This window comes from Ovis canadensis, chromosome 1 (genome assembly GCF_042477335.2).
Source record: "Ovis canadensis isolate MfBH-ARS-UI-01 breed Bighorn chromosome 1, ARS-UI_OviCan_v2, whole genome shotgun sequence".
Taxonomy (NCBI): domain Eukaryota; kingdom Metazoa; phylum Chordata; class Mammalia; order Artiodactyla; family Bovidae; genus Ovis; species Ovis canadensis.
The window spans coordinates 43,692,050-43,714,976 of record NC_091245.1 but is presented as its reverse complement, the minus strand read 5'-3'; the positions used below and the strand labels follow the sequence as shown (position 1 = coordinate 43,714,976).

Here is a 22,927-nt window from a genome sequence, read left to right as displayed (position 1 = left end):
CCTTTGTGCTGGGAGTTACCCCGGGTGGAGTTGCACCCTCCCTGGTCCCCTGCAAGTGCATGCACGCGGATTTCATAACAGATGTAGGGTTTTATGTTTTCTGCAAGACATAAAGACAGAGTCTATTCCAGTTCAAAAAAGGGTTTAAACAAAACCACAGACAGCTTCTGAAACAAAACTCACTTTTAAGGAAAAACTTCTTCCTTATTATAAATTATTTGCTGTTTACAGCAAAGGGTGGTGTTTTGTAGGCATAGCACTTGAACGGCTCTTCTGATTCCTGATACTTATCATGATCTGACAGGGCAGCAGGGGTGACACGTTCCGGTGTGACTCATCAGGGTGCCGCTCAGTATAATCTACCCCTTTGCCCCGCCCTGCCAGCCCCCAGCCCCCCTACCCACCACGTTCCACTCAGATCTCAGTCGCTTCACAGCTTGGAAGACTGGGAAGATACCTGGGGATGCTAATACTCCTTCCTATGTTTTAAAGTGCTACACTTTGCAGTTTTCTGCCAGTCATTTTCTTGGCATGCTCCCCTGCCCAAACTCCTTATTTCCATGAATCCCAAATGTCAATTTCCTGTAAAGAAAAGGCCCCTGTCATAGATACTGCCCATGACTTATCTTTAAACTCCCAATGAAAATTTAAAGGAAAAAGATTACTTCTGTTAGGTAACTAACTGGAGTCTCACGTGGTCAGAGGAAGGACTCTTTCCCACATTGTTCAACGCCCTGCCGTAGGTAGGTCGGGTCCCCTACCCTGACAACTGATTAGGGTTTCACATTTTCTTTTCTGGAAGAGGAATTTTATATCACAGAATAATTTACTACATTGTGTGTTTTCTATAAAAATCCATTATCCCTTAAATATTCCAGCAAGTAGGCAGTACATAAAGCCTAAATATGCTACTACTACTGTCCATGAGGAAATAAAAACTCATACCATGGGCAAGTTTCAAATCGTACTCATGAGCCAAGTGAAGTAGAACAAGGCTTCAATCAGCTTAGTCCCATCATCCAAAGATGCTTTGTGAGTGGCATCCAGACCCAGAAATCCAAAGGGCAACATGGAATACAGAATTGCTTCATTTGGGAGGGGCTGGTGCCTGGCAGCTCTGTTGCTAGTTCTGGAAGGGACCTATCAACCACAGTGCCAGGTGGGAGTTCCAGATGAGCACATTAGGCAAACAGTTTTGTTGCATTTTGCCATGCAAGGTGTGAGTTCAGGGCAGAGGCCTTGGGAACTGCGACATCAGAAACTTTGGGCTTCTTGTGAATAGCTTGCCCCTAGTGGAGGAGGGCAGGTTTTCCTGTGGCTCAGATGGTAAAGAGTCTACCTGCAATGCAGGAGACTGGGGTTCAATCCTGGGTTGGGAAGATCCCCAGGAGGAGGCCTTGGCAATCCACTCCAGTATTCTCGCCTGGAGAATCCCACGGACAGAGCAGCCTGGTGGGCTATAGTCCATGGGGTCACAAAGAGTCCGACGCAACTGAGCGACTAACACGTGGAGGAGGGAAGAAAATGTGGCTCCATAACTTAGCTGACACTTTCTTTTTTATGAAGAGTAGAGCCCGAGCAAGCTTGTTCCCCAGTTCTCACCTTAAGAACTCCTCCCATTTTCCTGGCTAATTCTTACATGTGTGTGTATATGTGCTCAGTCAGCCATGTCTGACTCTGCAACCCCATGGACTGCAGACTGGAGGCTCCTCTGTCCGTGGAATTTTCCAGTCAAGAATACTGGAGTGGGTTGCCATTGCCTACTCCAGGGGATCTTCCCAACTCAGGGGGCGAACCTGTCTCTCTCGGGTCTCTGGCATGAACATACCCTAATCACTGTCTGCTCCCCGCCTCAGAAATTCCTTAGCCTTTGCTGCTGGTGGATGAAGCACATACTCTTAACATTTTCATTTCTTTTTAGAGTCTGGCCCTGAGTTCCAGGCTTATTTCTCAAGACTCCCATGCATGCACACACACCTAGCACTCCTGGGCAAAGGCTCTGGCTCCCTGTTCATAAGCTGTCTCTCAGGTGGTTTTTCTGTGGAAAGCTAATTTCACCTGTTAAGTCTGGGAGAAGGCAAACACTAAATGACCAGCAATGAGAAGTAATCATAGAGGAAGTATGATGGTGAGCCCCGATAGCTAGGCATGAGGGAAGGTTTTCTAGACACCATGATGTCTATGTTATCTGTAAAAGGAGTGGTTATATAATAAGGTCAGAACTGTTTTCACCTAGATAAGACAGGACTGACAGTCTCTAGCCTAGACCCCACCAATTTATAATCCAGGAGTTGAACTTCACTGTAGCCCACTCCAAAGCACCCAACTCTGCCCCAGCTAGATGCTGAGAAAAAATTGGTAAGGATCTTATGGCAATGAGTCATCTTACTGATTGGAGAGGGTAACTGAATTCATGATAAGTATAAATTAGCTAAGTGTTAAGTGTTTATTTCCAGAATGTTACATCAAAATAAACTCATAGTTAATCAAGTGTTTTCAGGTAGGAGAATGACCTGAATTAATAATCTCACCCAGTATTATTGCTTTTATTCAAATGAATATGTCTGAAGTGCTTAAGAACATTTTAGTTTCCTATGGAAAAAATTCTCTCATCATTTATTTTAGGCACTGTGTATAGAATTAATAGAATTTCTAAAAAGAAAGATCTGTAGGGACTGCATAGTTCAAACTATCCCAAAGGGGTAAATCCTAATATAATAAGTATTTACAATTATATAGCAGTTTAGAATTCAGTATCTACTGTTTCATCTGATTTGATGGACATAACAGTCATAAAGGGCTTCCCAGTTAGCTCAGTGGTAAAGAATATGCCTGCCAGCACAGGAGATTCAGGAGACGCAGGTTGGATCCCTGGGTCGGGAAGATCCCCTAGAGGAGGAAATGGCAACACACTGCAGTATTCTTGCCGGGGGAAATCCTGTGGACAGAGGAGCCTGGTGGGCTACAGTCCATAGCGACTGAGCACACACACACACACACACTCACACACACACATGCACACACACACATGCACACACACACCCTTAAAGGAACACTGATTCCACTTCAGTGACTCTAGGGACAGAGAATGCACTGCCTTGAAGGGCAATCAACTGTCCTATTAGAGACCATCAACTGTAAGGGAAGTACTTTCTCAAAATTGAGCTGACATCTGTCTTCTTACAATTTTTATGCAGAGGGCCTTCATTCTGCTCTCCAGAACAACAAAAGACACATACTCTTTCTTACATACATATTGAAGCCAGCAAGAGTCATCAACCACCTCCCACCCCAATCTAGAATACTCTTCTACATGCTAAACAGTTTCCCCATTAAAAATTACAGACCCTAAAGTCTTGCTCACCTTCCTCTGATGCTCATGGGGTTATCCAGGCAGCATTCTCTTTAAATACAGTGATTAAAACTGAACACAACCCACTAGAAGTCTGAGCAGCTAGACTCTAAAAGAGGCACACAGTTAAGGACTGGTTCATGTATTATCACGTACCATGCTGTTTCTTTCATCTGTGAAAATCTTGTCTCCTTAAGCAGGATGTGTATATCCTGCTGGACAGGTATAATGGTTGTCACAGTGTAATGAAAATATTACTGGATTTAGAGCTTCAAAACCTATAAAATCTTAGCTCCATCACATATAATAATAATGATGATAGCTAGATTATCGAGCACTTAAAATGTGTTGCTGCTGCTGCTAAGTCACTTCAGTCGTGTCCGACTCTGTGTGACCCCAGAGACGGCAGCCCGCCAGGCTCCCCTGTCCCTGGGATTCTCCAGGCAAGAACGCTGGAGTGGGTTGCCATTTCCTTCTCCAATGCATGAAAGTGAAAAGTGAAAGTGAAGTCGCTCAGTTGTGTCCGACTCTTCGCGACCCCATGGACTGCAGCCTACCAGGCTCCTCTGTCCATGGGATTTTCCAGGCAAGAGTACTGGAGTGGGGTGCCATCGCCTTCTCCGTAAAATGTGTTAGGTATTGTTAAAAATGTCTTCTCCTTCAATTAGTCTTCACAATAACCCAGTGAGGTAGGTAATATTACCCCCATTTTCCAGATAAGGAAACTGAGACACAGAGAAGTTAATTTGCCCTGGATCATACACTTTGGTAAGTGACAGAACCAGGACTCAAATCCAGATAATCTGGCTGCAGAACTTTTCATCACTATGCTGAACTTATACTTTAAAAATCACATTGACATTTTTAGCACATTAAATTAGCACATCCATTGCCACACAGAAAACACATTTATCAACATTTTAAGGGAATACTTCTCAGTGCTCTGTGGTAACCCAAATGTGAAGGAAATAAAAAAAGGGTTATATATTGGGTTGGCCAAGGAGTTCATTCAGGTTTCCTTTAACATAGAAATATATGTATAGCTGATTCACTTTGCTATTAGTAGAAACTAACACAACATTGTAAAGCAACTATATGCCAATAAAATAAATTAAAAAAATTAATTTGGGGTGATCTGCTGACCTAGATTTGCATTAATAATCTTATGATGATTTTGATTTATTATAGAACAACAGTTAGTAGGAGAAAAATAGAAGGTGGAAAATGCTGTAGCTTCAGCTTCTGAATGTGTCAGCACATGTGCGTGCATGCACACACACACACACACACACACACACACACACACACATGTGCCTTGTTCGTTGAAATTCATCCTGGAAGATTTTCAACCATGTGACCATCTAACTAGCTGAACTCTAGAATGCAAATAATACCATTTCTCTTTGGGAAAATTAAAATAAGAAATTTCCACTAATTGGTTTTTGGTAACATTCATTGGTAAGTAAGGGAGGTCTTTGAGTATTTCCAACACAAAACAATATTTGAAGCTGACAGTGGCTCACAGAGAAAGACTTCAGAGTTTGTGATTAAGAACTTGAAAAAAATAAAGAACTTGAGCTGTTGCCCTTTAATGTTTGTTTGGCAAATATGTCAGCCACCTCAGGTGCGATTAGGACTAGATCTCTCTGACAGAAGAGGTTAAGGATTCTTTTCACTGGTTAGAAATAACAAGCCCCATTTAGGGACTGCTCCCATGATAGCAGAAGGGTAAGCATCAGACTCTGATAGGAGGAAGACACACACCTTTGCAATCATTTATCAAAATGGTTAAACAAGCCTTTGGCCGCCTTGTTTTCCAATTGTCCAATGTTGCTTATAGGCTCCCCAAGTGGCTTAGTGGTAAAGAATTCACCTGCCAATGCAGGAGACGTAGGTTTGATCCCTGGGTCTGGGAAGACCCTCTGGAGAAGGAAATGGCAACCCACTCCAGTATTCCTGCCTGAGAAATTCCGTAGACAGAGGACCCTGGTGGGCTACAGTCCATGGGGTTGCAAAGTGTCAGACACGACTTAGCGACTAAACAACAATAACAACAATGTTGCTTATGCACAGGATTAAATGATTATTTATGAAATTTCTTTTCAGTTTCAATTCATACTGTATGATACAGAAATTTAAGATGTACTCCAAGGATAAAATGAAATTTTTAAAAAAAGCACTGATTAACTTCTGTCCAATTGTTTGAATGCATTTTCAGATGCTTTCTATCACTTGATCCATGTAACCACTGACAGATTTGGAATTCGAGGATGAGAGAAACCAACTGTCATATAGATAATTCTGGGTTTGTTATCACACAAATAATAAGTAGCAGAATTGGAAATGAAAGATCTCCTGGTTTCCTCATCTCAAATAATGGGGAAATAACTCTTGCTACGTATGATTTTTCTCACAATTAAATGAACTCCCAGATGTATGGTGTCCATCACACTGACTGGCTACTACTTAGCTCTTAGCCATGCTTGTTGGGTTATTATTTACTCATCATGTACGGCACTGTCCCAGGCATGGGAGTTTTCCATAAATCCTAGAGGTTTTAGTCAATCAGTGGGTCTTCTATGGCTGCAGTGGTGCACCCTGACGTGCTCTAGGTCATCAGTGCCCCCCTTCTCACGCAGCTGTAACTGAGAGCATGGCTTTGGGTTCCTGCCTGAAGTTTCCTTGAAAAACGTGAACTTAGTAATCCTTGAGAAGGAAGGTGAATATTAAGTACCTGAAATCAGAGCAGACAGTCTGTAGGGGGGACTCCACAACCAGCCAAGAGGGGGTTGCACACCACCCCCTGGGTGGAGTTCCCTCCACTCCACCACGTATTTCTGCACAGCAGTGGCAGCTTTCTCTGGAGGTGTCCACATCACCATGAGCTTGTCCATGCCCTCTGACTTTGCAAAGATCTGTTGAGGAGCCAGCAACTCTTTATGGGGAAAGGTGGGGGAAAAAAAACAAAATCACAGTGGAAACAGATATAAAAAACAACCACCCAACCCAGCAAAGTTGTAGCTATAACTGACATCTTATAAAGGACTTCAGGTTCACAGATTTTGTTCATCCAGCTTCTCAGTTCTTGGAGAAGAGGCATTGGTGCCAGGACCCTGTGTAGTGTTATTTATGGAATTATTTCCCCTTCATCTTCCATTTCACTTTCCACTTCTGTGTCCCCAAAGGTACCTGCTCTAGTGATCTATAATATGCATCCTTCTAATCTACCTCCTAATGTTTATTTACATATATATGTGCCCTTGAGAATTAGTGTTGCTTTCAGTTTATGTGTATTTTCATGAAACACATTTGGAGTAAATCCAGTGCTTTTCCTAACTTTTATTTTCCCACTCAACAGTATGTTTCTATTCTGCTGCTATATGAAAATCAAGCTCATTCCTTCAGATTACTGCCTCAACACGTTCTTTGTGCAGTCTCCAAGTGACAAGCTTTCTTCCAACTCTTTGTCAACACAAACAAGGAAGCAATGAACTTCTCTTGCATGTCCTTGTGTGTGCCTGTGTAGAGTGTCTCTCTCATCCTCTTACACTGTTGGTAAGAATGTAAATTGGTATAGCCACTATGGAGAACAGTACAGAGGTTCCTGAAAAACTAAATATAGAGCTACCACATGACCCAGCAATCCCACTCCTGGGTAAAGATCTGGAGAAAACCATAATTTGAAAGGATGCATATACTCTGATATTCATTGCAGTACTATTTAGAATAGCCAGGACCTGGAAGCAACCTCAATGTCCACTGACAGAGGAATGGATAAAGAAGATGTGGTGCAAATATACAGTGGAATATTACTCAGCCATAAAAAGGAATGAAATAATGCCATTTGCAGTGACATGGATGGATGCAGAGATTGTCATACAGAATGAAGTAAGTCAAAAATAGAAAGACAAATATCATATAATATCACTTATATGTGGAATCCAGAAAAATGGTTCACATGAACGTATTTGCAAATCAGAAATAGAGTTATAGATTAGAAAACAAATTTATGGTCACTAAGGAGGAGGGATGGGATGAATTGGTAGATTGGGATTGACATATACACCCTACCGTATATAAAATAGATGACTAATAAGAACCTATTGTATAACATAGGGAACTATACTCAATGTTCTGTGATGATCTAAATGAGAAGGAAATCTAACAGAAGAGTATTGCTCAATCGCTAAGTTGTGTCCGACTCTTTGTGACCCCATGGACTGCAGCATGCCAGCCTTTCCTGTCCTTCACTATCTCCCAGAGTTTGCTCAACTTCATGTCCATTGAGCCAGTGATGCCATCCAACCATCTCATCCTCTGTTGCCCTCTTCTCTTGTCCTCCATCTTTCCCAGCATCAGACTCTTGGAATCAGATGGTCAAAGAACTGGAGCTTCAGCTTCAGCATCAGTCCTTCCAATGAATATTCAGGGTTGATTTCTTTAGGATTGACTGGTTTGACCTCCTTGTTGTCCAAGAGATTCTCAAGAGTCTTCTCCAGCACAATTTAAAAGCATCAATTCTTCAGCACTCAGTCTTCTTTATGGTCCAACTCTCACATCCAATCATGCCTATTAGAAAAACCGTAGCTTTGACAATATGGACCTTTGTCGGTAAAGTGATGTCTCCACTTTTTAATATACTCTCTAGGTTTGTCATAGCTTTTCTTTCAAGGAGCAAGAGTCTTTTAATTTCACGACTGCAGTAACTGTCCACAGTGATTTTGGAGCCTAAAAATATAAAATCTGCCACTGTTTCCACTTTTCCCCCATCTATTTGCTATGAAGTGATGGGACCAGATGCCATGATCTTAGTTTTTTGAATGTTGAGTTTTAGGCAGCTTTTCCACTCTCCTCTTTCACTTTCATCAAGAGGCTCTTTAGTTCCTCTTCACTTTCTGCCATTAGGGTAGTGTCATCTTCATATCTGAGGCTGTTGGATTTTCTCCTGGCAAACTTGATTCCAGCTTGTGATACATCCAACTCAGCATTTTGCATGATGTACTCTGCTTATAAGTTAAATAAGCAGGGTGACAATATACTGTCATGATGTACTCTTTTTCCAAATGTGAACCAGTGTGGAGTGGATATCAGATCAGTTCAGTCACTCAGTTGTGTCCAACTCTTTGCGACCCCATGAATTGCAGCACGCCAGGCCTCCCTGTCCATCACCAACTCCCGGAGTTCACTCAGACTCGCGTCCATCGAGTCAGTGATGCCATCCAGCCATCTCATCCTCTGTCGTCCCCTTCTCCTCCTGCCCCCAATCCCTCCCAGCATTAGAGTCTTTTCCAATGAGTCAACTCTTCACATGAGGTGGCCAAAGTATTGGAGTTTCAGCTTTAGCATCATTCCTTCCAAAGAAACCCCAGGGCTGATCTCCTTCAGAATGGATTGGTTGGATCTCCTTGTAGTCCAAGGGACTCTCAAGAGTCTTCTCCAACACCACAGTTCAAAAGCATAATTCTTCAGTGCTCAGCCTTCTTCACAGTCCAACTCTCACATCCATACATGACCACAGGAAAAACCATAGCCTTGACTAGACGGACCTTAGTAAGCAAAGTAATGTCTCTGCTTTCGAATATACTATCTAGGTTGGTCATAACTTTTCTTCCAAGGAGTAAGTGTCTTTTAATTTCATGGCTGCAATCACCATCTGCAGTGATTTTGGAGCCCTCCAAAATAAAGTCTGACACTGTTTCCACTGTTTCCCCATCTATTTCCCATGAAGTTATGGGACCGGATGCCATGATCTTTGTTTTCTGAATGTTGAGCTTTAAGCCAACTTTTTCACTCTCCTCTTTCACTTTCATCAAGAGGCTTTTTAGTTCCTCTTCACTTTCTGCCATAAGGGTGGTGTCATCTGCATATCTGAGGTTATTGATATTTCTCCCAGCAATCTTGATTCCAGCTTGTGTTTCTTCCAGTCCAGCGTTTCTCATGATGTACTCTGCATAGAAGTTAAATAAGCAGGGTGACAATATACAGCCTTGATGTACTCCTTTTCCTATTTGGAACCAGTCTGTTGTTCCATGTCCAGTTCTAACTGTTGCTTCCTGACCTGCATACAGATTTCTCAAGAGGCAGGTTAGGTGGTCTGGTATTCCCATCTCTCAGAATTTTCACAGTTTGTTGTGATCCACATAGTCAAAGGCTTTGGCATAGTTAATAAAGCAGAAATAGATGTTTTTCTGGAACTCTCTTGCTTTTTCCATGATCCAGCAGATGTTGGCAATTTGATCTCTGGTTCCTCTGCCTTTTCTAAAACCAGCTTGAACATCTGGAATTTCACAGTTTACATATTGCTGAAGCCTGGCTTGGAGAATTTTGAGCACTACTTTATTAGCATGTGAGATGAGTGCAATTGTGCAGTAGTTTGAGCATTCTTTGGCATTGTCTTTCTTTGGGATTGGAATGAAAACTGAGCTTTTCCAGTCCTGTGGCCACTGCTGAGTTTTCCAAATTTGCTGGCATATTGAGTGCAGCACTTTCACAGCATCATCTTTCAGGATTTGAAGTAGCTCAACTGGAATGCCATCACCTTCACTAACTTTGTTCATAGTGATGCTTTCTAAGGCCCACTTGACTTCACATTCCAGGATGTCTGGCTCTAGGTGAGTGATCATACCATCATGATTATCTTGATCATGAAGATCTTCTTTGTACAGTTCTTCTCTGTATTCTTGCCACTTCTTAATATCTTCTGCTTCTGTTAGGTCCATACCATTTCTGTCCTTTATCGAGCCCATCTTTGCATGAAATATTCCCTTGGTATCTTTAATTTTCTTGAAGAGATCTCTAGTCTTTCCCATTCTGTTGTTTTCCTCTATTTCTTTGCATTGATCACTGAAGAAGGCTTTCTTATCTCTTCTTGCTATTCTTTGGAACTCTGCATTCAAATGCTTATATCTTTCCTCTTCTCCTTTGTTTTTCACCTTTCTTCTTTTCCCAGTTATTTGTGGAGTGGATATATGTATATGTATTATATAACTGATTCACTTTGCTGTACAGAAACTAACACAACATTGTAGAGCAACTATACTTCAGTTTTTAAAAATAGACTCTCTCTCTACATATAAATGCACACAATTTCTCAATTATAAACTAAATTCACCCATTTCCCTAATGGTCAGACTAATCTCTAAAACAGTAAATCAGTTGACCCTCCAACAAGAAAAGCAAGAGAGTTCTCATTTCCCCACCAACACTTGGTATTTTCTTTCTCATTTTCCCAAGCTGGCACATGTAAGGAAATATTTAATTGCAGTTTTACTTTCGTTTTCTGATTTCTTACGAGGCTGAGCTCTTCACAGAAAGCTGTCTGACTTTCCCCTGTTCATACCTCACTCATTTTTTTCCTTTGTATTTCCTGTCTTCTTCCTGATTTGCAGAAATAACTTTTATATTCTAGATATTAATCACTTGTTAGTTTTCAACACTAAAAATATCTCACTCCAGTCTTTAAAGTCTCTGTTAATTTTATGATGTGTTTGTTGAACATAACTACTTACTTTGATGTGGATAAATTCACCACAGTATGTGTATTTTGAGTCTTGTTTATAAAATCCTTCCATTCTGGGGTCACAAAGATACTTAACTACATTTCCTCCCATTTGCTTTTGGTTTTATTTTTTTAATACCTTTCACATTTAGATTTTTAATCCAAATCTAGCTAAAGGGTGTGTGTGTGTGTGTGTGTGTGTTTTTTATTTTTAATAAGGAAATAAGCTTTATTATTTTTTCCACACTACAGGTCAATTTTTCCAAATGTGGTACCACCCCTGTCACACACTAAGCTCCACATATTCATGGGTTTGTGTGTGGATCAGCTTCTTCACCAGAACACATTGGTCACATTACACGGCTCTGTGACACCTGACTATTTGGTAAAGTCCCTCCTCATTTTGGCCTTCTTTTTTTCAAAGTGATCTTAGGTATTCATGAAACTTTATTCTTCTATATAGCTCTTATAATCAGTCTATGAGAGTCCTCAAAAATTTCAGCTGGTATTTTTATTGGAATTATATTAAATTTACAGCTCAGTTCAGGGAGAACTGATATTGTTACAATGTTAAGTTGTCCTATTTATAAATATGATGTTTCTTTGAAGTTTTTTGGGTTTCTTTTTATATCTTTTAATGGAGTTTCAAAAATTCCTCCTTAAAGTTTTAATGTGCTTTTTAAGGTTACTTCCTAGACATGTTATACTATTAGTTTGCTATTTAAATGGCATCTTATTTTCTACTTCTTTTCCACTATGAATTTGTGTGTTATTCTTATTCTAGCCGACGTGATAATCTCTCTAATTAGTTCTCATAATTTGTCTATGGCCCTTGTTAAATATTCCATGTAACAATCTTATTAGCTGTATAGTTAAAATCTCTTCTTTCCAATCTTTGAGCTAAATCTCATTTCCTTTTTTTAAAAAATCTTGTTGCTAATTTTAAAAAGAATGTTCCCACATATCTTTATTAAGATGATGCTTGCTGCATGTTTTCGGTAGAAAGTTTTTAAAAACCTAAAAAGTTTTCCTTTTTTTTATAGCTTTCAAATAGATTTTATTTTTATAAAATACTATTTATTTACTAAAAATTTTATTTTACTAAATACGTTTCTATATCTTTTAAGAACATATCCCCCTTTTCTCCTTCAGTATTAAAGTAATGAATTACATTGATACACTTTTCTGATATTGATCCATCTTTGTATTCTTGGGGGCAACCCTGCTTGATCATTCTGCACTCATTATCTTTTCTCCTTTCTTCTTAAAATAGACTTTATTTTTTAGAGCAGTTTTAAGTTCACAGCAAAATTGAGTGAGAGGTATAGACATTTTCCACACACCCCCGACCCCAAACATGCATCACTTCCCCATTATCGACATCCTGCACCAGAGTAGCACATTCTGTAAGATTCTTGATAAATATTTTCAAATATTTTCCCCTTTCATTCACGTTTTCTTTTACTGGGGCTCCTTTTAGGCAATTATCATCACTTACTCTTTCAATGTCATAAGTCTTTTCCTTTTTCAAACTCTTTTCCCCTTTTGATGACTTCTAAGTCTCTCACCCAATCTTCCCCTCACTCATTCACTCTTCAGATAAGTCCCTTCTGCTATCCAACCCATCGGGTGAGTTCTTTATTTCAATAACTGAACTTCTTGTACGGACTCTCTATTTAGGGCTATTCCACAACCACCTGTTTCTGATTCATGTTCCCAGTATCCTCTCTTATCTTTCTAAGGATACTTACTATGCTTACTCTAAGCTCTTATTTATTCAATTATTTCTGGTTGCACTGGGTCTTCATTGCAGTGAGCACGCTTTCTCTAGTAGCAGTGAGCAGGGGGCCACTCTTAGTAGCAGTGAAAGGCTTCTCTCCTGTTGCAAAGCAGGGTCTCTAGGCACACGGGCTTTAACAGTCACAGCACATGGGCTCAGTGGTTGTGGCACACGGGTTTAGTTGCTCCACAGCATGTGGAATCTTCCTGGACCAGGGATTGAACCATGGCCCCTGCACTGGGAGGAGGCTTCTTATCCACTGGACCATCAGGGAAACCCTTTTTCTAAATTCTTGCTCTTTCTGTTGTGCTGATTATGTGTCCTACCACACAAGTAGTCCCACTTGGTGCCTTTCCTTCCTACAACTGTGCCCCTCAGATTTCTCCTTATTTTCTCCTTTGGGGTCATGTTTTATTTTCTTGGATTGATTAGCAGCCTTGACCTTCATTTTTCTATGGGGAGAGTAGTGAAACCTTAGCCAGAGCTTGTGCTCCTCCAGGTAAGATAAGGTGAGGAGAAGGAGCTTTTCAGAGTGGAGAGCCAGAGAGCCTATAGTGATGCACCCTGAGCTCTGCTTGACTCTTAGGAGGTGTACTTGGCAGCTCCAGAACCTGCCATGCCTCTGTGGCTGACACTGCTCTTCATGGGGGAGTGGGGCTGTCATTCTCTTCTATAACTGCCAGGCCATGGGGTTGGAGGGGCAGGAGAATATCTCAGGCACTCTTCATTAGGTTCCAGGGCTTCCTCATAGTCATTCTGCCCTGCCCTCCAGATTTTCCTGCCCCATAGTAAAAATATCAAGTAAAATACCAAGGCAACAAGGGGAAGAAAAAGGAGTGCAACAAGCCAGTGCCACCTCAGTCCTCTCCATTCCTCACTATTCCCCATTCACAGGTACTCAGTCATCCTGTCCTGCCTCTCCTGTGGCACCTTTGGGTGGGTTTGGTACCTCGTGTTAGCTACCTTGCCAGGAACTGGAATTCCCCAGCCCTGGTTCTTTGTCTTCATTTGCCTTGGTATCCTATTTTCTGGCTATGCCACAAATTTGTTTTTGTTTTGGAGAATAAAACGTATTCATTCAGTAAATATGTATTGAGCACGTAGGGTTTGAAAGACTCTTTGCTAGGTGATGGGCTAACACAGTCAATGAGCTTTTCTAACCACTGCTCTCATTGCAATTAGCTAAGTAAATCAATTTGGCATTGCCCAGTCTCTGAGTCACCACACTTGCCAGGAACCAGCCTGAATTTTCTCCCCACTGTGTTTGCCAGGGCATGCCCTCTCTTTTAGAACTTGGCTAGCAACTCATTTCTGCGACACCTTTCAAAATTATTCTTCAGCCTTTATCATTCAAATTCCCTCTCCATTTTCATTAAGAGCATCTAAATAGAGTTATGAAATTCATAAGGTATTTGGAAAAATTGCCCACCTGACAGGTGGCCTGGTTTTTCAGTCCAGCTTTGCCACTAATTGGATGTACGATCTTGGCTAAGTTACTTCACCCCCTGGGGCCTCAGCCTCTGACATCTGTGTGGGCCGCTATGGTTGTGCTAGCTTCTGACTCTGGCCACAATTTCCAAAATTCCTGAGCACAGGGACAGGTCTGAAATATTAAATGTGCTTTATTTGTTGACCAGTCTGTTTAGCACACATTCAGTTTTCATCATAAACCAACAAAATCATTCTCATACTTCTTGATATCCAGTGCTGCAGCATATGCCTCTTTCAACCAAGTTGTCCCCGCTTTCTCAAAGTCAATATAATTCGGCCCCTTGGGGCACTATTTTTCTCTTCCTGGGAAGAAAGCTATTTTTGTGATTTGTGTGAACTCTACTGAAAGAGAAGCAGCAAAAGTACATGGTACACTATTCCTACAGATCATGCAGAATTTATGAGACATGAGAGCTCCTGGACGGGAGATTTGCAAATCTGCCATCCACGTCTCCCTAGGAGGCTTGACTACTTCTATTGGATGGCTCAGGTGTGGCCTTAAGATAGGCAATGGGCTCTTAAGATTTCTAGGACCAGGACTCTTTTAGCTGCAGCCCAGGTCTAGAGAGCTGTTTCAATATCTTACTTTACCACCCCTCCACGTTTCTCTATTTTAAGCCTCATCCTTACTGACACTCCTCCATTCTGAGAGGGGGAACTGTGCCTCTTATGTCTTTTTGGCTACTGGATCCATCATCTTCCAGCTCCTCAGGAACTTTATTCCCTTAATGATCCCCTTTTCCCTTTCTCATCAACTCTTTCCCACTCTGGTTCTTCTTTTCAACTTCTATGCCTTCTCAGATCTTAACTTTAAAACAAACCTTGCCTGCATACCTGCACTGCTTTGCCTGGCCAACACCAACTTGTCTCTCTATTCTCTGTTCACATGAAGTCTCCCCTCCATGCCCATACTTCTACTTTTCTCTGTTCCTGGAGTGCCATGTGCATATCTCTTGTCTCACATATATGCTGTACTGCAGTTTACTTTTTTTACATGATTGACCCTCCCACTGGACAAAATGTAACCATACTTTTCACCTATTGCTGAACTCCAGTTACCTTATATAGTAATCTCAATAAATTTTTGTTTGAATCAATAATGCAGAGGCCTAATGAATGTGTTATTTTGAGAAGCTGTTTTCAAATCTAAGTAAAAGAACTGGAATGGGCCCAGAAAATTCAAGACACTTATATCCTCAAGGCCCATCTGCAGTGAGGTTTAAAGAAGTAAGGTATTTCGACATACTAACAAGAGCAGGATATTAAACAGTGGTAAGATCTCAATTTTCCCCTACAGGATTCCTTTAAAAAATTACAGACAGTACTTATTCAATGAAGAAGCAAATTTGAGTATAAAAATCACCTGTAATGCCGCAATGTAGATAAGACTTCTGTTAATATTTCCATGTACATTCTTCTAGACTTTACTGTGCTAAAATGTCTATTTGTGTAAATACATATTTTAAATTGCATTATACCATGTATAGGAGAAGGCAATGGCACCCCACTCCAGTACTCTTGCCTGGAAAATCCCGTGGACGGAGGAGCCTGGTGTGCTGTAGTCCATGGGGTCGCTGAGAGTTGGACACGACTCAATGACTTCACTTTCACTTTTTACTTTCATGCATGGAGAAGGAAATGGCAACCCACTCCAGTGTTCTTGCCTGGAGAATCCCAGGGACAGGGGAGCCTGGTGGGCTGCCATCTATGGGGTCTCACAGAGTCGGACACGACTGAAGTGACTTAGCAGCAGCATACCATGTATACTTTTGACAGCCTACTTTTTCACTCATCATGTGGATCTTTCCACACCAATAAAAACACAGCTACAATATTACTTTTATGCTGGAGTGGGATTAAGGTGGGTGAAGGTTATGATATATTTAACCAATTCATCCTCTGTTATAAAATTTTAGGCTCTTTCTAGTGTTTCATTATTTCAAAACCATTTCAACAAAAAAAAAATTTTAACCATTCAACCAAAAAGTTTACATTTTTTTAAGCTCATGCCTTATTATTTGCTAAGGATGTATTTTTAATGGTACAGTTTCCTGGTCAAAAGATATATTCATATTTGAAGTTTTTTATGTTACAAATTGCCACATTTCTCTTCAGAAAATTATACCAATTCATGGGCTTCCCTAGTGGCTCAACTGTAAAGAAAGTTGTACCAATTCACACAAAAGTGGATTTTCCCTACAGTTTCACCAGTATAGGTTATGCTGATGCTATTTACTCTTTTTCATTTTGATTTGATTGCTATGGTTTTTTTTTTTTCTTTCAAAACTTGCACCTCATTGATTGCTAGTTAGGCTGAACATATTTTTATATCTTTATTGTTCCTTTTATTTATTTATTTTTAAAAAATGTTTATTTATTTATTTATTTAACTGCCCAGGTCTTAGCTTCAGCATGCAAGATCTTTTAGTTGCAGCATGTGGGATCAAGTTCCCTGATCATGGATCAAACCCTGGCCCTTTGCATTGGAAGAGTGGAGTCTTAGCCACTGGACCATGAGGGAAGTCCCTATTCCTTTTACGTTATATTTATTTTTGAGTTTCCTGTTCATATCCCATTATCTCTTATTTATTTGAAAAGTTATATGTACTTGCCAGAAATCTATCATATACTTCTCCTAAATTGCTCTTTGCATTTTAAAGCCTTATTTACAGTGTTTTAAAAATTCTTACTTTACTATGCATAAAGTTTAAGCTTTTTTTCCATAGGTAATCCATCTTTTCCTTCAAGTTTCTTCTTAGATACCTTCCCCACATGAGGCAGAGATGACCAGTTATCTATCAAATACCCTCTCCTCATTTTCTCTAGCAAGAGAACAATGTGTTTCTGAGTCTCCTTTGTAGTTGGGTGTGACCAGGTGACCAGTTAGGGTCAATACTGCAAGTGTTGTTGTGTGACCTGGGGCAAAACTCCTCAAGAGTGAGAGGTGAGGCTTCTCCCTTCTTTTCTGCTGCCTAGAAGGAGACAGCTGGGGCTCCAGCAGTCATCTTGGACTATGTAGCAGTGGGTACAGAAGGAAGGAGGCTGGAGTCCTCACGTGTACAGCTGTCACACCAGCCCTGGGCTGTCTACCTCCAAACTTCTCTTCTATAAGAGATTAGGTCTTATAATAAGTCACTGTAGTCAAGCCTCTAGAAAGAGCAACTATTACTCCTAAAAGCAATTCCTAACTCATATGCTGACCCAAGGTTATATTAATATTTATTTTTATTTTGTATTTATTTGTATTTTTATCTACTATATTATCTCTACCTTTACAGATATATGACTGAAAAGACTTATAACCAAGATTCAATAGTATATATAAGATGATAATTCTTGGTAGAAGCTTCTTCAAAATAATAATTGCTAGGCTTCCCTGGTGGCTCAGCTGGTAAACAATCTGCATGCAATGTAGGAGACCCCAGTTCAATTCCTGGGTCAGGAAGATTTGCTGGAGAAGGGATAGGCGACCCACTCTAGTATACTTGGGCTTACCTGGTGCCTCAGCTGGTAAAGAATCTGCCTGCAATGTGAGAGAATTGGGTTCAATCCCTAGGTTGGGAGGATTCCCTTGAGAAGGGAACAGCTACCCACTCCAGTACTCTGTCCTGGAGAATTCCTGGACTGCAAAGAGTTGGACACAACTGAGCAACTTTCACTTTCAGATCCCTGTGTGGATAAACTGTTACACTGAATTTTAAGGAAAAATCTAATTATAGAGTTTTATTCTATCAGGCATTTTTTGAAAAAGTTAGGCCAAAAATCTTGACTAAAATACTTTCACAATACAGATCTTGAAAACAGTTTTAATATCTATTTTCTTCACTAATTATCAGATTTAATCCTGACAAGTTAGTTTTCAGAGGATGTGACTATAAAATATGTCTAGCTAGTTGGGAGGTTTTCAATGTAGATAGTTGGATACATATCTAAATTTGAATAATAAATAGCTATAGTATAGCAATATTGTACTATAGTTCCTTACAGCCAGAATTTAATTTTAATACTATTAGTTTTAAAACATGTTTTGACTATAGGTATGCTTTTTCTAGAACTTGACAATACATACTACTCTTGCTCATGGAACAATTAGCCAGATATTAGTGTTCAATTTAATGTAATAAATATTTCCTTAACTAATGTTTATTGTTCATATGTGTGTGCACGCTCTCACTCATGTTCGACTCTTTGTGACCCCATGGTCTCCAGTTCACTAGTCTCCTCTGTCAATGAGACTTCCCAAGCAAGAATACTAGAGTGGGTTTCCATTTCCTACTCCAGGGGATCTTCCTGACCCAGGGATCGAACCTGTACCTCTTGCATTGGCAGGGGTTTCTTTACCAGTTGAGCCACCAGGGAAACCCCAAACACCTATTATGTATTTATTAGTCTCTGTATTTAAACTCACAATGACCTGCAATTCAGGTAATATAATCCCTAGTGTAGAGAGGGGGAAATTGAAGCTCAGAGGTGCTAATTCATTTGCACACTCACTGGCTAAAAGGAAATTTCAGACAGCCTCTGCAACCTGTTAATTTCAGATTCTAAACTCTTGTTCTACTCATTCCAGGCCCTAAGCTGGGCCTGAATGAGATAAGAGATTAGGAAGACAGTTTCCTACAAGCAATATTAAAGAAAATTTGGTACTTACCTGCCCCACACAGATCTGTAATGTTAATGCGAGTGGGCAGGGAACTGCCTTTCGAGTTAGCTGCAGACACAGCCACAGCCCAGGTCCCAGTTCTGGGAATGACCCAGGTCCAGGAGGTGTCTTCTGTGATGTTCTGTAGTGTGATTTCCCCTCCTGCCACCTCCTGCAAGGTCACTTGATAGTGGAGGATTTTTCCTCTTGCTTCCGATAGACTCAGATTCTGCAACAAAACACATTTACTTACTGTGTACTCTCAGACAAGGTCACTGGATGCTCTATGCTAGGACCTCATGACTGCCTGCAGCAGGCAGCTACACCAAAGCAACCTTTTTATTTACATCTTTTCATTTCTTCCACCACACACTTTTACGCTCCACCAAGCTCCACCACGTATAGAAAAAAATCAGTTAACATTTTTAAAAAGTTAATTCTTATAGAACTGTTTGGGAACAATCCCAGAAAGTAAGCATAAAACTAATTCTTTGTATTGTAACCCTGTTAGGACAAGGACCATGAGAAACAGAAGTACTGGAAATGGAGAGTTGCCCAAGCCTGTGTTGGCAGTGCCTGTCCATGCCTAGCATAGGAAGAGAAAGGCATTGCTCACCAGACTTAAGCATCACACTTTTCTTGGCAAGGCTCTTCCTTCCATGGGGTGTGGGGTGACCTTAAGACACTGAAAGACACACCTTAGGGTTGGCAAATGCCCCTTTCTCTGGTTTCCTGCTCCTAAGCCATCTTTTAATAATTTGGTATCCTACATCCTTTATCTGTCAGGAGAGGCTGGGTTAATATGAATATCTGCTTCATTTAGAATTTGTATCTTCCACTTTAAGTGAAAAAACTGGCCTTCTGATTATAATTTGGCTTCTGAAATAATTAGCATGCTGCAAGAGGATGCTCCTATCTGCTGACTCAGGCCTTCTGGTTGGCCCAACAGCTGCAATTCTCACCATAAATTAATGCGTGAACATCCAGCTTTTTTATATTTCAGGCTCTGGCAGCTTGAATGATGCAGGCTACGTTGTAGGTGCCTTTCTGGATCCACAAAGCCCAAGACTAGATCATAAAATATGGTCAAAGCAGTGGGTGAATGCCACGTGGCTGGGGGCATTCTGGGGTGCATTTTCAGCCTTTCCCTATAAGACATCCTGTGTCCTGGCAAGAACCAACAAAGTTTTGGTGGGGCAAGTGTGCATCACAGCTGATCTTGTGTGGATGAAAACAAGTGAGTGCTTTTGACATTGTGATGTTCTGAACTGTTATTAATAAACATGCCTTTGGCCACAGAAGGAAAAAAAAAAGATAAATAAGTAAAAGCTGGGTGGGGAAGACCATTCCGTCAGTTCTCTCTCATTCCATCCTTCCCTGCCTGTCTCTTTGGTAGCTCCAGAGGGTAGCACCCAAATGTACTTCCCACGAGTTGGCACTCACAAAGCTCCCCATTCTTGCCAGGGACCCAGGAGGCAAATAGGGAAACAGCCTCTATTATGGCCCTCTCATTGTCCTTCACAGACATCTTGGCAATCTCATGCAATCCAATGGTAGAATGCTAATAGAAGGGGGGAAATGTCAAGTCCTCCTGGGTCCAACGAACCTACATAGTGACTGCTGTGGAAATCTATCTGATCCCAGTGATCTGGTAAGCAGAGGTGTGGGTTGGAAAGATGAGTGAAGGAGGGCAGTGAAGGGCCTGGACCTATCTTGCATTTTCTCTTCAGATACCATATATTTGAGCTGCAAATATCAGTAAGAAAATGAAGATGGGTCCAACAAGCTAGACAAATGAACGTGGTATCCCTTGACTTATGCTTGTATAAAATGTCAAACTCAAGTTTGGGGATAAAGGTTAGCATCAATCAGTTAACTAATCTCCTTAACCAAATTGGAAAATGGACCTAACTTATCTAGCATGGTCCATAGAATAAAATATTCAATGAGTTCAGTGAGCCATTGGAGAAACAAGTATTTAGCCAGCGGGGCAGTCAGTCTCCTGAAGCACCTGAAAACAGTGTGATTAGGTTAGTTTAAAAAATTAGGTAACATCAAGTTTGCAAATCATGACATAATCCATCACCCGTGGATTATACCTGGCTCTGAGGGAATGGAATAACAACAGAACTAAATAGTGGAATAATTATTCCAGTTATAATAATAGCTGGAATAGAATAATACCAGAAGAACAGAACTGGAGGGGATTCTCCAGATGAACAATTAATTCAGTGTTTCATTTTATCAACGGAGGAAACTAAGTCCCAGGGACATGAGATGATTTGCTTAAGGCCGCTCAAGAGACAGATGGAGGAGCTGAGTGGAATCAAGGGCTCCTGACCTCCGGACTCATGACCCCTCCACTCTGACTCGCTACTTCTTCTATTGGCAAGCCTGAGGCAGTTGGTGAGTACAGGCGCCATACTGCATAGTTGGGATGGAGGAGCTGAGAGTGGAATCAAGGACTCCTGATCTCCGGACTCATGACCCCTCCACTCTGACTCGCTACTCCTTCTATTGGCAAGCCTGAGGCAGTTGGTGAGTACAGGCGCCATATTGCATAGTTGGGTCCTCAGTCACCCTTCTGGCCCAGAGTTGCAAAGCAGCCTCTGTAATTGTGCAGCTGCGGTACGCTCTGATGTGGAACATCAATACGGGCATGAGGTTGGTAATTTGGGGAGGGTGGAGATCCAGAGTTCTTTCTCCAGAGCCGACAGACTCTGAGTCAGAAGGAGACAAGTTCTGAAACAAAAAGAACCTTGGCCTGAGGAGCCAGCTGGGTCTTTTCAGATAAACTTATTTTTTCCTCTAGTGTTTATTTGGGTGGGTGAGAAGGGGGAATCTATCATCTATTGGGCCATACCATGAGTCAGGAGCTCTACAACGAATGTCACATTTATTCTTTATAACTCCCCATTCTGATGAGGGTGGTAAAGCTCAAGAGAGGTTAAGAAATGAATTCGTCCCCATAGTAATGTGAGATTTTAGTGCGCCCCCTGGTGGATGTGAGAGATGAAGGAGATACTCCTATTGAGCCTGGGGTCCCTGTGAACATCGCAAAGACAGGGTACTTCTTGTCCCTTCTTGGACAGGGCTAAGAGCAGATTTCAGCCAGTGATATTACTGTCGTCACCTTCTTCTACTGGTAAGAATACACTAAAAATAGAAATGTGTCCACTGCTGCTCTCCCTTCAGTTTTCTTTCTGCTCTGTCCTGTGGAAAATGACCTAAACTTAGTGAACTTAGCCTTTCTGACTTTGGTACTTTGGTTTGTCGAAGAAACAAGGAGCGAGCTCCCTTATAAACCATTATAATAACTCCGCTGCCTGAAAAGGCTTTCAGAATGAAAAATAACTTGGTGAGTGCAATCCAAGAAAGCACAAAGTCTGATGCATTTCAGAATGCACTGCCCTGTTTCTGTTTTGAAGTGAATTATAGGAAAGGTGTTTCTGTGAATTGATAAAGCATTTCCTCTCAGGACTTAAAAAAAACTACTGTACTGACAATAAAGTAATATTTTACTTCTGAATTTCTCTTGAAGCAAAAAATAACTTTTTAAAAAGTGTTAGAGTTTATCCTATATCAGAGAAGAGAGCCTGTAACCAAGACACCGTGGAAAGCTGGAGAGTTTGAACACTTACTAATCACAGCTTTATCTGTGAAGATTTTTTTTCCTTTTGGGTTCTGGAACACTGCTGACTTGGTTCTTGTTATTAGGACAGACCTTTGACTTTTATGTTCCACCACTTAGCAGCTGTGTGACTTTGGGCAAGCTATTTCAAATCTGGAGCCTCAGTTTCCTCACATGTAAAATGAGGATAATTCTTTGTGCAGCACAGGTGTATTGGAGGATTCAGTGACCTAAGGGAAACAGACTGTTTCAAAAGAGTGTTCGGTGCATGACAGATGTGAAGACACTTGGTGGGTACTCTTTATTCACTCTAATATAAAACTCATCATGATTGGCACTTTACCCTTATGGCTATTCTATGAATCCTCTATTATTCATAGCCTCTTAACCTGGCTTATACCACAGCTCTCTGTGGAAATCTCATCAATATCAGACAGTTGATTATAAAGAATATATACCATTTGTGGGTTTAAGCCTGAATACCTCAACTTTTCAACTTACGACTGCCTGCCTTCAGCAACCCTAGTTCAAGG

At 40.9% G+C, this 22,927-nt stretch overlaps 1 protein-coding gene across 4 annotated transcripts in view; it reads right to left on the bottom strand.

Moving 5' to 3' along the window:
• The window catches only part of IL12RB2 (interleukin 12 receptor subunit beta 2), an 82,865-nt gene that overhangs the window by 20,605 nt on the left and 39,333 nt on the right, over positions 1-22,927 (bottom strand). For all 4 annotated transcript variants that reach the window (XM_069594320.1, XM_069594341.1, XM_069594330.1 and 1 more), the window contains 3 exons: positions 18,773-18,992; positions 6,087-6,287; positions 2-100 (listed from right to left, as the gene is read on the bottom strand). In XM_069594320.1, the coding sequence (XP_069450421.1) occupies positions 2-100; positions 6,087-6,287; positions 18,773-18,992 (520 nt within the window). The remainder of the gene's footprint in view (position 1; positions 101-6,086; positions 6,288-18,772; positions 18,993-22,927) is intronic.